We start from the raw sequence: 14,174 nt of genomic DNA, 5'->3' as shown, positions 1-14,174 counted from the left end.
GCGGAGGGAGGCGTGGCGAAGGGAGGGGGCGTGGCCAGGCGGCATGCTGCGCTGGGGGCGCGCTCTGCGCCCGTCGAAGCGGGGGGGGACCCCGGGGGGGTCCCCGGCACCGGGGGGGTCTCCGGACCGCCCCCTCCGCACCGTGGGCCCGCTCAGCTCCGACGTCTTCCGCGGTGAGACCCGGGAGGGCCGAGGGGGGGTTGTCCCGTGGAGATTTGGGGGGGAGGTGGTGGGGGGGGTGTCAAGGGGATGGGGAGGGTCGCGGGGAATGGGGGGGGTCGCTGGGGGCGGTTATGGGGGGGGTCCCAGCGGGGCTTGGGTGGGCCCCGGGGGACTGTGGGAGGTCCCAGAGGAGACTGGGGGGAGTCCCGGGGGGTTGGGGGTCCCAGAGGGTACTCGGAGGTTTTCAGGGGACCCAGGGGCAACTGGGGGGGGCATGGAGGGGCCCGGAGGGGACTGGGGGCTCCTAGGGGGGGACTAGAGGGTCCCAGAGGACTTGGGGGGGGTGTCCCAGGGGACTGGGGAAGGTCTTGGGGGGTCCCACAGCAGAGTGGGGGGACCCAGGAGGGAGTGGTGGGGGTCCCAGGGGACTGGGGGGGGTCACAGAGAGTCTGGGGGGGTTCCAGGGGGTCCTGGGGGGGTTGTCCCAGAGGGGCCTATGGGGCACCCAGGTAACTGGGGGGGCCTGGGAGGTCCCAGAGGGGCCTAGGGGGATCCCAGGGGATGCAGGGGCTACTGGGGAAGGGTCCCAGAGGGGACTGCGGGGGGTCCTGAGGGGTGCCGGGTGGCTGCCAGCTGTACCCCCCCCCCGGCCTGGCAGCCCACCCCCCAATATACCGGCAGAACTGAGGCCAGGTCTGGGTCGCCTGGGTCAGATTCTGAAGGATCAGCTGCCAGTTTTGAGGGGCGGATGGGGGGGCTGGACCCCCCCGGGGACCCCCCCGGGCCCACGACCCCCCGAAGAAGCCGACGTGGTGGTGGTGGGGGGCGGCGTGGTGGGCTGGTCGGTGGCGTACTGGCTGAAGGTGCTGGAGGGCCAGCGGCACGGCATGAGGGTGCTGGTGGTGGAGCGGGACCCCACGGTGAGACACCCCCCTCCCAGGGTGGGTTACGGCCTCGGGGACCCCCCCTGAACCCCACCTTCTTTTTCTTTTGGTTTTTTTTTTTTGGGGGGGGGTCCTCTCCTTCAGTATTCCCAAGCCTCCACGGTGCTGTCGGTGGGGGGGATCCGGCAGCAGTTTTCCCTCCCAGAAAATATCCGGATGTCCCGCTTCTCCGCCAGCTTCCTCCGCAACATCAATGTATGTGGGGTTATTTTTTGGGGGGGGGGGGTAAGTTGGAGAGGGGAGGTCCAGCCCCGCTCACCAGGGTGGCCTCCCCCCCCCCCCCTTACAGGAGCACCTTGGGGTGCCGAACGAGCCCCCCATCGACATCCAGTTCCAACCCTCGGGGTACCTCTTCCTCGCCCCCCCGCAGAGCGCTGCCAGGCTGGAGGCCACCGTCCAGCTCCAGAGGTGGGGGGAACAGACACAAACCCCCCCCCGGGGGTGGGAAGGGTTTGGGGGAGGGGGTGTCTCATTCTGACACCCCCCCCGGCATGCTGGCCGTCCCCAGGGAGGAAGGGGTGCAGGTGGCCCTGCTGTCCCCCACCCAGCTGAAGGCGAAATTCCCCTGGATAGACACGGAGGACGTGGCCGTGGCATCCTACGGTATGGGGGGGGGGGCATGGGGGGAGGACAGATGGACGTGGGGACCCCCCCTCAACACCCACCCCCATCCTTCTCCTCATCCCCATCCTCATCTCCATCGCCATCCCAGCCAGGTGCATCCTTCATCCTCAGTTTATTTGGGGAAGGGGGGGTCCAGCCCCGCTAAAATTGGGGATTTTTGCGGGGGGGGGGGGTGTCACACTGAGGTGCCTCCCCCCCCCCCCCCAGGTCTGGAGGATGAAGGCTGGTTCGACCCCTGGACCCTCCTCAACGCTTTTCGGTGCAAAGCCGCATCCCTGGGGGTCCACAGCTGCAACGGGGAGGTGCGAGGTGAGGAGGGGGGGGGGGGTGGGAAACAGCAGGGTACCCCCACCACCCCCAGAACACCCCCAATCTCTCCCCCCCCAAAAAAAAACCCCTCCAGGTTTTGTTACCTCGGCTGAGGACACGATGCCGCCGCAGGGACCGGCACTGGCGACAGCCCGCATCAAATACGTCCACGTGAGTGTGTCCCCCATCCCACGCGGGAGGGTCCCCACAAGTGTCCGTGACCCCCCCCTCACCATCCCAAATCCCCATCCCGTGTGTCCTGTGTGTGTGTCCCCCCCCCAGATCCACATGCCGGACAGCCTGGAATACCAGCCGGTCGCCTGCGCCATCGTGGTTAATGCCGCCGGTGCCTGGGCTGGGGAGCTGCTGGAGGCGGCCGGGCTGCCGGGGGGGCTGGTGCAGCCCCCCCTGCCCATCCAGCCCAGGAAGAGGTGAGGGGGGGGCTTATTTTGGGGGGTTCACATCTTGGCATCGCCCCTCTGTTGTGGGTGAAGCCCTCGGTGCTTTATTTGGGGGGGGGGGGGGGTGTCATAGATGGGGGGGCTCATCCCAGCACCCACCGCCCCTCTGTCGTGGGTGAACCCCCTTGGTGCTTTTTTTGGGGGGGGGTCACATCCTGGCACCCATCACCTCTTTGTCGTGGGTGAAGCCCTTAGTGGGGTTTTTTTGGGGGGGGGGGGTCATGGTGGGGGGATGCATCCCAGCACGCAAGAGCAGGAGGGTGAACCCCTCGGTGCTTTTGGGGGGGGTCACATCCCAGCACCCAACACCCCTCCCGTCTTCGGGGGGGGGGGTTGAACCCCTTGGTGTTTGGGGTTTTTTGGGGGGGGGGGGAACACGCCGGTACCCACCACCCCGCAATGTGGAGGGAGCAATACAAACCCCTCCATGCTATTTTTTTGGGTGGGGGGCACACACACATCCCAGCCCCTTCCTCCCACCCCCATCTTAGAGGCGGGGGGGGCCAGCCTGAACCCCTCATCCCTATTTTTTTGGGGGGGTGCCCCCCCATCCCTATAGGTACGTGTACTCCTGGCACTGCCCAGACGGCCCCGGCTTCTCCTGCCCCCTCCTCGTCGACACCACCGGAGCTTATTTTCGCCGCGACGGCATCGCCGGCAACTACCTGGGCGGCATGAGCCCCCCCGAGGTGAGCCCGCAGTGTGGTCCCCGATATTATTTCCCCCCCTTATTTTTTTTTTTAACACAGCCTCCCCCCCGATTAATTTTGTTTTGGTTTTTTTTTCCAGGAGGAAGAGCCGGATCCGGGCGATCTCTCGGTGGATCACGATTTTTTCCAGGAGCGGATCTGGCCCCGGCTGGCTCATCGCGTCCCAGCCTTCGCGTCCCTCCGTCCCCGGGGGGCTTGGGCGGGCTACTACGACTATAATGCCTTCGATCGGAACGGGGTGCTGGGTCCTCACCCCAAATTAGAAAATCTGTTTTTTGCCGCTGGTTTTAGCGGACACGGGTTGCAACACGCCCCCGCCGCCGGCAGAGCGGTGGCCGAGCTGGTGGTGAAGGGCCGGTACGAGAGCCTGGACCTGCGCCGGTTGGGATGGAGGAGGTTGGTCGAGGGGGAACCGCTGGAGGAGGACGGCGTGGTGTGACGGAGGCGAGGGTCCGGATGGGGGGAAACTGAGGCATGGCGGTGGGGAACCCCCCCCCCAGCCTGGAGGTTGGTGGGGGATCGGCGGCAGAAATAAAAGGGATGGATGGCGAGTGCGCTGGGGGATTCAATTTGGGGGGGGGTGGCCCCCCAACTCGCGCCAGCCCACCCATTACCCCGGTACGGCCCGTTCACGGCTGCCACGCTCCCGCCACCTCTGCCCCCAGTATGCCCCCCTGGTGCCCTCAGGCCCAGTGCTTCCATTACCGCCCCCCCCCCGTGTAGCCCCGGTGCCCCCAGTACCCCCCCCCCCCAGCCCCAGTAGCTCCATTATGTTCCCATACCCCCAGTCCCACTGTCCCCAGTACCCCTCGGTGTCCCCTGTTGCCCCCCTAGTGCCCCTCAGCCCCGCTCTCCCCAGTCCCAGTGTCCCCACTACCCCCCATTCCCCCCTAGTGCCCCCAGTCCCAGTGTCCACCCAGTGCTCCCATTATCCCTCCAGTGCCCCCAGCCCCAGTATCCCCATTATACCTCCAGTGCACCCCCAGTATCCCCATTATCCCCCCCAGTGTCCCCATTATCCCCCTCATTGCCCCCCCAATGTCCCCATTATCCCCTCATTACCCCCCACATTACCCCCATATTACCCCCCATTACCTTGCAGTGTCCCCATTATTCCCCCATTGCCCCCCAAGTGTCCCCATTACCCCCCCCCCACTATCCCCCCCAGTGTCCCCATTATCCCCCCATTGCCACCCCCAGTGTCCCATTATCCCCCCCATTACCCCTCCAGTGTCCCCATTATCCCCCCATTGCCACCCCCAGTGTCCCCATTATCCTCCCCATTACCCCTCCAGTGTCCCCATTATCCCCCCCACTATCTCCCCAGTGTCCCATTATCCCCCCATTACCCCTCCAGTGTCCCCATTATTCCCCCATTGCCCCCCCAGTGTCCCCATTACCCCCCAGTGTCCCCCCAGTGTCCCCATTATCCCCCCATTGCCACCCCCAGTGTCCCCATTATCCTCCCCATTAGCCCTCCAGTGTCCCCGTTATCCCCCCATTACCCCCCCAGCGTCCCCATTATCCCCCCATTACCCCCATTATCCTTTCCATTGGCCCCCCAGTGTCCCCATTATCCCCCCCATTACCCCCCAGTGTCCCCGTTATCCCCCATTATCCTCCTCATTGCCCCCCCAGTGTCCCCATTATCCCCCACATTACCCCCTGTTGCCCCTCCCAGTATCCCCATTCCCCCCAGTATCCCCATTACCCCCCCCCCGCCCCGTCCCCCAATTCCCCCCCGGCCCATTTTGGCGCCCCCTGGCGGCGCAGCGCTGCCCTGCCGGCGGGTGGCACCAGTCCGCATGCGCGGGGGGGGGGGGGGGGGAAGCGGGGGCGGAGCTAGCGGCAGCGAGCCTGCGCGCGGGAGGGGGGGAGCGGGGGCGGAGCCAGCGGGGGCGGAGCTAGCGGCAGCGAGCCTGCGCGCGGGGAGGGGGCGGGGCGCGCCTGCGCAGCGGCGGGAGTTTCGGCGCATGCGTGTTGCGTGGCGGTCGGGCCGGCGGGAGCTGGGCCCCCTGCCGCGCCGTGCGGCCCCCGGCCCGCAGCCGCCGGTGAGTGAGCGGGGAGGGGGGGGGGGGGGTTGGACAGCGGCGGGGGGGAGCCCTGAGGTAACTGTGAACCCCCCGGGAGAGATCGTGGGGGTCACCCCCGGGAACCGTGGGGGCAGTCCTGAGGTAACTGTGGGCCTCGGGGGATCCGTGGGGCAGCCCTGAGGTAATTTTGGATCCGGAGGGGTCCGTGGGGCAACTCTGAGGTAATTTCGGGTCCCGAGGGATCCGTGGGGCAACCCTGAGGTGATTTGGGGCTTCGGGGCCACCGTGGAGGCAGTCCTGAGGTATCTGGGGGCCTCTGGGGGACCGTGGGGCAGCCCTGAGGTAACTACGCCCCACACATACACACACACAGTTTCCAGGGGGACTGTGGGAACAGCCCTGAGGTAAATTAGTGCCCCCCCCCCAGCGTAAACTATAGGAGTCACCCGCCCCCCCCCCCCCAGTAACCACAGCAACAGCTCTGAGATAAGTTTGCCCCCCATCCCCCCCAGGAAACCATGGGGGTCACCCCCATTAACAGTGCAGGGAGACGATGCCCCTGCCCCCGGTGTAAGTGTGGGGCAGGCCTGAGTTCCCCATCCTGGGCACCTCTGGGGTGCTATGAGGATCCCCCCCCTTCCACAGTGACCGCCACTCTGGGGTGCCCCCCAGTTACCCAGGAATACCCCTGGGTAAAAATAAATTGGGCAGGGCTCTCTGTAAAAGCTGGAACTGTACAGCGGTCAGGTCTCGCCATACGTTTTTGAGCCTGAAGGGTGGCGAGGCGCGGCCACCTGGAACAAAGAAAAAGCTCGTTTCTGCCTTTTGTTTCTGCCGCGGCTCTGCCAGCACAACCCGGACCTTGGACACCTGGCTAAAGCAAAAAGACCCCGATGCCGCATGTGGGGCTGAGCGCCTCTGCCTCCAAAGGATTGATTTTAGAGTGAAGGCACCTGTGATTAACTTCATGTTAATAAAGCTGGAGGCCAGTTCTGATTCCACAGTTTCAACTGAAGTGGCATTCGCCGCTTCATGGGAGCGCAGTTCAAACCCTGGCAGGTTTTGTCTCAGAATAACCTTTTTTTTTTTTTTTAATTATTTTTAATTGTTTCTGTCTTGCGCTGTGCATTATAGAGCAACAGCAACGCTGACATGTCGGGGCTTGCGACACCAGCCTGCCCCAGACCTGCCGGTAGCTCCCGCCTAGGAGAAGCGAGCGGTTTGAATCCTGGTGGAAAAGCTCCATGACTTTTATTAGCTGGTGATTTTTTTTTTTCATAATTCAGACGCTGTCTGTATTTCTGTGGCGCTTTACAAGAAGCAGAAGACTCACTGCAACATTTTTGGCAAAGGGCTGTTTGGAGTAATTACTGCTTTGGGCAAAGAGCTCAAGAGCAGCCCTTCTTCCGTCAGGCTCCTAATTGTAGACCTCGAGTTTCTTACCTGGCATGTGAGGAAGAGGAGGTGCGGAGCTGTAAAGTGTTAAATTAACATTGGATTTAGCAAAGATGTTTTCGCACCTCTCTGGGCTGGCTCTGCTGGCTTTTCTCTTCCAAAAATGAGCGGCACAGCGTGGTGTTGGGAGGGATGTTCTGCTGCGTTAGAAACACAGGCTCTGCTGTTCTTCAAACCTTGAGTTCGTTAATACAAGATACTGTGGAATTAACAGGACGGGTTCTTTCTCTGGCCCTGTGTTCGAGGATGGTTGCCCGACGGGAAGCCAGTGAGGGCAGGAAAAGGTGTTGAAAATCGCGGGCATATGATTTAGCTTGTAATTACCCCGCTCAGACCAATGCTGTTAATGCCTGCCCACAGTCCTGTGTTTTCTCTCTCCGCAGGCTCCATCCGTTTCCCATCTCTCCAGGATGAGAGAGGTTTGGGTTCGGCTTTTCCCCTCTCCCTGTAGTTGATAGTTGCGGAACCAGAGGTGATGCTGGAGTCAAGATGGCAGACAGTGTGAAAACCTTCCTTCATGACCTCGTCAGGGTAAGTCTCCGCGTTTCGGGTCCTCCATCACGAGGACTGGTCTCGTTTGCTTTGGTAACGACGGGTCTTCCACGGGGAGCACCCTCCTTCCTGCGTCATCAAGGGCGGATTAAAAAATTTGACAGAAAAGGGGCTCGGGGTGCATTTTAATCGAAGACGTCAGTTTTGTAAAGCAGAGATACCTGCAGGCAAGCTTTCCACTCGCTGATGACAGTTAGATTTGACAAGGCTGTGTGGGATGCGTTGCTCCCCAAGTGTTTCCTAGAATAATTTCCTCCCAAGCTGGCCGTTGTGTGGTGCGTCTGTTGCAAAGGGCTCAGCGTTCGTCTGGGGCACTGCTGAACCTGTGGCAGATTTCCTCTGAGCAAAAGTTAATTTATAGCTCGTACAAACGTTGCAGCTGTGGTGTGGTGATGAGGCTTCGTGTGAACTCAGTGCTCCCACGTTGTCTTGTATCATCCAGGTGTAAATACAGCCTTAAAAACATTCGTGACATGACGCTAAGAAATAACTCGTGTTCAGAAATAACTTGGTTTGAAAAACTTGCCGGGTTTGATCTTACAGATCTGCAGTGCACTGGCCACGATCTAGAGCGGGAGAACTTGTGTCCTTTTCACAATGCTCTCACGCCATCTGTAAAGCAGTGGGTAGAGCTGCCCGTGTAATTAATTTCCACCTCGTCAGGTACCAGCGGCAGCATGCTCTGCTGTTTCAGACGCGCGTTTGGCATCAAAATTTAGCCTGTTTGGTCAAGAACTCCATATACTAAACTGTCGCGTGGGTCACCTGGGTAGTGATGCTGTCCTGGCTCATGCGAGCGTCCATATGGTCTTTATTGTGAAGCGAGATTTTGGTAACGATGGTTACGATATCGCCTGGAGCTGGAAACAGCTGCTTGTGGAGTACTAGGAGGTGGCACTAGAAGTCTTTTAAACAAGGAGTAAGGCAAAGATTTCTGGGCACTTTCCTATTTGACAGGTTTGCACGGATGTGGCTGATGCGAGGATGTTTCTGGGACAAGGGCAGACGCTTTTATTTGTAAAGGAATAAGCATCACACTCATACATACAGCCAGGACACAAGGACTTTGCACGTCCTAAATGTTTTGTATAATTCTATTTTATTAGCCTTAGAAATGCTGGCAGGGGATGAAAGGCTTTCTGCCAGACAGAAGAAACGGGCTGCGAGAGATCTGACTCTTTGGCTTTTGCCAGGGTTATAAATAGTGGAGATTGGATGAGAAATCGCACCTTTTTAAAAAAAAAAAACAGTACTGCTGCTCCTAAAGATGCTGGAACGGTGCGGTGATTTAGGTCACCGGGCCATGGAAAGTAGGCGATGTTGCTGCTCCAAAGCTTGGCTCCGGCTCAGACCAGTGCTGGCTTCCCCTGCTAGCCAGGGAGTGAGGCTGGCCACATTTAAGTCCCTTTCTGTAACAGGGAGGTTTTCGATGTCCTGGGTTGGCCACATCCCGTTCCTCCTGTCGCTGCGGGGTGGAGCGTGACGGCCTCTCCTCATGTCTGCAGGGAATTAAGGACTCCATCTGGGGCATCTGCACCATCTCTAAGCTGGATGCCCGGATCCAGCAGAAAAGGGAAGAGCAGAGGCGAAGGAGAGCAAACAGCGCGCTTGCCCAGCGGAGGTTTCACATGGAAGAGAAGAAGCAAGAGAAGTGAGTATGGGGCCTGACGAGCCATAAATCAGGTAAATCGCCTCTCTCCTTTTAGTCTGTGGAGGGCAGGGAGAGAGAGCGTGACTCCACCCGGAGCTTTGAAGAGCCCAATGAATTGCAAAACCCCTGCAAGTCATAGTGGTTTGGCAGTGCTTGTGCTTTTTTTCCTCTCGTAATACCCGTCATATCGCAGTAGTCTGGCTAAAAGGGAAGTTGAGGTAAGCAGGGTTTAAGAAATAAAGGCATTGTTGCCCACACTTGCAAAGATCTCCATAAAAATACCTGTTGGGACCGTCCGAGACCTGCGACCTGGCTGTCAGCGAAAGCAGAACTTGTGGTGCGCCTTTGAAAATGGTTCGTAAACTCAATCGCGCTGAAGCGCAGAGACAACAAATATGAAAAACATGATGTGGAATGCCCTTTTCGCCCTCTGTGTAATGAAACTGGAGCTGTTACTGTGAGATAACGAGTCAGATTGTTTATGTTGTTTGACAATTAAGAGTATGCAATTAGTTTGAAATAATAATAGAAAGTATACAAGCTGAAAGAATGTGAATTTCTGGGTTTATTCCTGAATACTTGTGCTGCCTTTCAAAGATTCGTCGTCGTTGTCATTGGTAGCCATGGGATTGGGGAAGAAACGGCAGCTCAGATCTGATTTACATGTCTGGGGCAGATCAAGTATCTTTTTTTCCCCCGGCCTTGCTGTGTTCCGCAGCTGTCTGTAGCAGTTGCATCCACTAAGGCTGGGAACACCACAATTACATCCACGTGGGAGCAAAACAGCATCTGTTCTTGTGTCTGACTCCCAAACAGCACCGAGATCTTTCTCTGCTGCCCTAATTACAGTCGGGCTGCTACCTAACGCAGTGACGTTTGGTCAGTGATGCGCCTTTCAAGGCGTGTTTACAAATACTTCCAACTAGCTTGGTGGTTGTCCAACTTTACCTCAAGATGACAGAAAAGTCATCCATGTCCCGTGATCCTGATCCTCCCCAGACATCCCTGCAGCTTTGCACGTGGGCTGCCCTTGAGGAATAATGGATATTTGGGGGGGACTAAACAGTCATATTTTGCTGGTTTTCTTTGTAACCAAGTCCCTTCGGTAGCAGAAGCTGACTGGAAGAGCGCTACAGAGTTCCACAGAGCTGCTCTCTTGCACGTCTTGTAGGTACGCTACAAAGACGGAGAAGCCAAAACCACCCTGAGCTGAAACAGCCTCTTCTGAGAACAAAAAGCGCCCGAAAAGCCCTAATTCTATCGCAGCAAGAGCTTGAGGAGAACAAAGCCCGAGATCTCTCTAATAAGGGCTTTAAAATCTGGAAGAAAGCTTTGTGTTTCTTCCGTTTCAGTGCAGATACGGGGAATTAATAAAGGTTGAAAGAATCTCCCTGATTTCTAGAGACCGCGCAATGGCTGAAACCTGGCGCCAGTCCGTGCAGGGATTTCTTCTGGGGTTCCCCCATGCAGATAAAACCGGGTGTGTCGCTGGCGTCGAGCTGGTTATCTGTGACATTTGGAAGGTGTCCAAAACGCAGGGCAGGAGCAGTTGTCGCTTGTTAGGGGACATTTGTCCGGGCGCTGGGACCTCAACGCATTTCACCCATCTCTCTCCTCTTGCTCTGCAGCGAACCCCGGATCGTGAGCCGGATATTTCAGTGCTGTGCCTGGAACGGAGGTGTGTTCTGGGTAAGTGGACGTTTTTGGTATTTTCTGTTAAAAACCCCGTAAAACTAGGGCCCTGCTCCAGCCCTTGTACCCGTTCAGTGACGAGCCGTCACCTTGGCTGCGGGAATCCATCGGAGCCACTAAGTTCCCAGTCCTGACACTGTATTTCAAGGGACGCAATATGGGACCCTAGACTCGCTTGGGAATCCTGCGCCTTAAACCCAAGGTGCTGCTTTTCCAAGTCTTTCAGACTGCTCTTCGCCTGAATATTCGGCTCCTGCTCCCCTGTGGTCTGGGATATTGCTTTACTGAATGGAATCTTGATACCCTAAAGACATTTTCCTCAGCTCTGACCTTACCATGGCTGTTCCGTGAGGCTAATCCTTAACAGAGCAGATGCTTCACAGCCTGATCAATCACCGGCTTTGTTTTTCTGTTAGACTGCGGCCAGGTACGAGGAATTGGCACGGAGATGTTAAAAGTGCTTGGTTGTAGATTTTGGGCTGTATTTAAATGGAGATCCTTGGTCCCCTGTGTTGATGGAGCATTGCCTTTAGAGCGGCGCGCGTGGAGGAGCAGGCAGAGGGTCTGCCTTCGCATCGGTAATTACAGGGGCTCCAGAAACGACCGTGCAACGCCTCACCCAGAACCCTTCTTGTCGCTTTTTCCCTGTAGCTTAGTCTCTTCTTGTTCTACCGAGTATTCATACCTGTCCTTCAGTCCGTCACGGCCCAGATCATCGGTAAGTGCCTTTCCCGTCGGCATGTTACGGGGCGCTGAACGATCCGTGGGACGGGGTGGGGGGTCCCGGCACCCACCACAACCTGCCGAGGCCTTGTCCCATTGAGCTGTTCCTCGCACCGCTGTCTCCTTGCGCTGTTCTTCTCCTGTACTAATCGAGGCCATCGTTAATTTAGTAGAAAAGCAGAGAGAGGGGTAACCCCGCTCGCAGCAGGGAGGTGGCTCGTGGGTTTCGCCCCTCGTGATGCACAGGTGTCGGGTGTATTTTTGTGAGTAAATAAAAAGCGAGTGGCTGGAAACGTTGTTTGGAAGAGCAAAGGTTGGGGTCGGAGATTTCTCCTGCCCTCGAGCACTGCCAGGAAGGATTCGTGATGTGAAACACGGAGGTTCCTACAGCGGTTCCTCACACGTTTCTCCCTGTCCCATCTTCCGAAGGTGACCCTTCCTTACACGGCGATGTCTGGTCTTGGCTGGAGTTTATCCTCACCTCCATTTTCGGTGCCCTCTGGGTCCTTCCCCTCTTTGTGCTCAGTAAGGTTGTCAACGCCATCTGGTTTCAGGTGGGTGACGGGGATGCGGACCGTTCGTCAAGCAAACGAGGCGGGGGGCAAATATTGTCCCGGCTGCTTTTGAACACCTGAAGCCCCCCGCCCATCTTTTGAATTTCATTTCCCTCAAGCCCCTTTTCCTTCTTTTTTTTTCTTTTTTTTCAGGACATCGCAGATCTCGCGTTCGAAGTTTCGGGCAGAAAACCTCACCCCTTTCCCAGCGTCAGTAAAATCATCGCCGACATGTTGTTTAACCTCTTGTTGCAGGCGCTGTTCCTTATCCAGGTGAGATCCCAGTCGCATGCCGAAAAAACAACCCGCCACCAGCCCGAGTCACCCCACCTCTCGCTCTGGGGTGACACTCTCCCACCGATCCGCAACTTGCCTGCTCTTTAATTTTTATTTTTATTTTATTTTTAATCCCCAGGGGATGATAGTGAGCCTCTTCCCCATCGATATCGTCGGCCAGCTGGTCAGCCTCCTCCACATGTCGCTGCTTTACTCGCTCTACTGCTTCGAGTACCGCTGGTTTAACAAAGGTGAGGGCCGCCTCCACTCTCCCTGTGACGCTGAAATGTTTCCCGATTGAGGTTTTTGGGTTTTTTTTTTTCCTCCTTGGGGCATCCGAGGCAGATTTTTCCTTCCCATTTTTATACGGGATGATGAAGCGTAACAGAGGTCTCTCCTCCCCGCGGGTTCGTTTCTGCGGGATTTTCTTTCCGGCCAGGAATCGAAATGCACCAACGCTTGTCCAACATTGAGAGAAACTGGCCCTATTACTTCGGCTTCGGCTTACCGCTGGCTTTTCTCACGGCGATGCAATCCTCTTACATCATCAGGTGGGCAGCCATTTTGTGCCCTCTCCCTGTGTGTCCCCCCACGACACGCGCCAAGCCCAACCTGCATCCCTCTTATTTTTTTCTTTTTTTTCCCCTTTTCCAGCGGTTGCCTCTTTTCCATCCTTTTCCCTCTCTTCATCATCAGCGCCAATGAAGCGAGGACCCCTGGCAAAACCTAGTGAGTATCCCACCACCACCCCCAACCCTTCCAATCCCCGTTTGTCGTCGTGTCGTGTCCCCCCCCAAATCCCTCTGGGGGCAGTTTCCCAGCATCAGGAGCTGACCAGCTCTCTTCCCTTTCAGCCACTTCCAGCTCCGTCTCTTCTCCTTGGTGGTTTTCCTCAGCAACAGGCTCTTTCACAAGACGGTTTACCTTCAGTCTGCCCTGAGCGGTGCTTCCTCTTCCGCTTCCTCTTCCACTTCCTCTTCCTCCGACCGCCTCCTCTCCCCCCAGCCCTCTCCCGCCAAACACATGGTGCAGCCGGGGCACTGAGCCACCACTGAACCCTGAGGGGGGACAAAGTGGGGGGGGGGGGCCCCCGCCTGGAAGCATCCCTGGACCCCCCGGGGGGGGCCTTGATGTCGATTCTTGCCCCCCCACCTCCCCCCCCGCCACCACCGCGACAGAAATTTGGGGGGAAAATCTGGATTTTTAACACCTTTGTGAGTTCGAAAGAGCCGGCTCCTGCCCTGCACGTGTTTTACAGCGGACTCTTTTGTACGCTCCCCCCGTCGCCCCGTGCCATCTCCCCCTGACCCCGAACGATTTGTGACACCCCCCCTCCCCGTTTTAACGGGAGCGCCCCCCACCGCACCCCCCCCTTGTCTGCCCAAACTCAGGTCGCGGTGGGGGGGTGTGGGGGGTGTATTTTTGGGGAGTTCCTGCTGCAGCCAAGCCCCCGGCTCCCCCTGTGCATGTACCGTTTCTGTAGGGTCGGGGAAGGAACCGGTGACGTTGAAAACCAAAAACCCTTCCGGGGTGGGGTTTGGGGTGGTTTTTTTTTGGGGTGGGGGGGTTACGACGGGACGGGACACGCGGTTTATCAACTTTAGTATTTTCACACTGAAAACATTAAACGGAGAAATCACGATTTGCAGCCCTCCTGCGCCTGCCCCTGTCTCTGAGCTGGGCAGGGGGCGGGGGGGGTGTCCCCTCGGCGGGTTCATGCCGGCGGAGCGCGGTCGGTGACCCCTCCACGCCCCCGGGACCGGGACCCCCCCCCACCATCCCCAACCCCATCCCGAACCCTCCGCCGCTGCCGCCTTCCCCTGGGCGGCGCCCACGTGGCGCGCCACCCACGTGGCGGGGACAGCCCGCTCCGCATCCGTCCCACGTGATCCTCTTCGCCCCGCCCCGCCGGCTCCCCAAGCCCTGGGGGACACGTCACGGCTCTTTCGCCGCCAACTCCGCCCGCCCCGCCTTCCGCCAATCGGGAGGGGTCGTACGCAGCGCGTCCCGCCCCGCCCTCGGTGAGGG

General features: G+C 58.4%; 2 protein-coding genes across 3 annotated transcripts; both read left to right on the top strand.

Annotated features, from left to right (window-relative positions):
• The first annotated feature begins 9 nt into the window (after nucleotides 1–9).
• On the top strand, nucleotides 10–3,689 carry FOXRED1 (FAD dependent oxidoreductase domain containing 1). Of its 2 annotated transcripts, XM_052786298.1 has the most exons (10): nucleotides 10–173; nucleotides 844–1,082; nucleotides 1,191–1,301; nucleotides 1,396–1,514; nucleotides 1,615–1,709; nucleotides 1,938–2,039; nucleotides 2,134–2,210; nucleotides 2,322–2,470; nucleotides 3,060–3,189; nucleotides 3,290–3,688. In XM_052786298.1, exons 1-10 carry the CDS (start codon nucleotides 44–46, stop codon nucleotides 3,647–3,649), a joined length of 1,512 nt encoding a protein of 503 aa, XP_052642258.1. In that variant the 5' UTR covers nucleotides 10–43; the 3' UTR covers nucleotides 3,650–3,688. The 2 variants fall into 2 exon arrangements, with proteins under 2 accessions (XP_052642258.1, XP_052642259.1); XM_052786299.1 differs by lacking the exon at nucleotides 1,938–2,039 and having other exon boundaries at nucleotides 3,290–3,689.
• A 1,461-nt stretch (nucleotides 3,690–5,150) lies between these two features.
• On the top strand, nucleotides 5,151–13,392 carry EI24 (EI24 autophagy associated transmembrane protein). The gene is made up of 11 exons (XM_052786303.1): nucleotides 5,151–5,261; nucleotides 7,082–7,229; nucleotides 8,756–8,901; nucleotides 10,530–10,590; nucleotides 11,245–11,311; nucleotides 11,746–11,870; nucleotides 12,024–12,143; nucleotides 12,286–12,397; nucleotides 12,586–12,697; nucleotides 12,801–12,875; nucleotides 13,001–13,392. Exons 2-11 carry the CDS (start codon nucleotides 7,188–7,190, stop codon nucleotides 13,188–13,190), a joined length of 1,050 nt encoding a protein of 349 aa, XP_052642263.1. The 5' UTR covers nucleotides 5,151–5,261; nucleotides 7,082–7,187; the 3' UTR covers nucleotides 13,191–13,392.
• Nucleotides 13,393–14,174: the final 782 nt, after the last annotated feature.

This window comes from Harpia harpyja, chromosome 4 (genome assembly GCF_026419915.1).
Source record: "Harpia harpyja isolate bHarHar1 chromosome 4, bHarHar1 primary haplotype, whole genome shotgun sequence".
NCBI lineage: Eukaryota > Metazoa > Chordata > Aves > Accipitriformes > Accipitridae > Harpia > Harpia harpyja.
Note: the sequence above shows the minus strand (reverse complement) of the source record. Positions and strands in the feature narration are given on the sequence as shown.

Bases quoted from the DNA above. Each gene is read 5' to 3' on its own strand.
- FOXRED1 (XM_052786298.1), top strand. From the start codon at position 44: ATGCTGCGCTGGGGGCGCGCTCTGCGCCCGTCGAAGCGGGGGGGGACC. The intron at 2,211-2,321 runs GTGAGTGTGTCC...TCCCCCCCCCAG, and splicing joins CCCGCATCAAATACGTCCAC to ATCCACATGCCGGACAGCCT. The intron at 3,190-3,289 runs GTGAGCCCGCAG...TTTTTTTTCCAG, and splicing joins GCGGCATGAGCCCCCCCGAG to GAGGAAGAGCCGGATCCGGG.
- EI24 (XM_052786303.1), top strand. From the start codon at position 7,188: ATGGCAGACAGTGTGAAAACCTTCCTTCATGACCTCGTCAGG. The intron at 7,230-8,755 runs GTAAGTCTCCGC...TCATGTCTGCAG, and splicing joins TCCTTCATGACCTCGTCAGG to GGAATTAAGGACTCCATCTG. The intron at 10,591-11,244 runs GTAAGTGGACGT...TTTTCCCTGTAG, and splicing joins GGAACGGAGGTGTGTTCTGG to CTTAGTCTCTTCTTGTTCTA.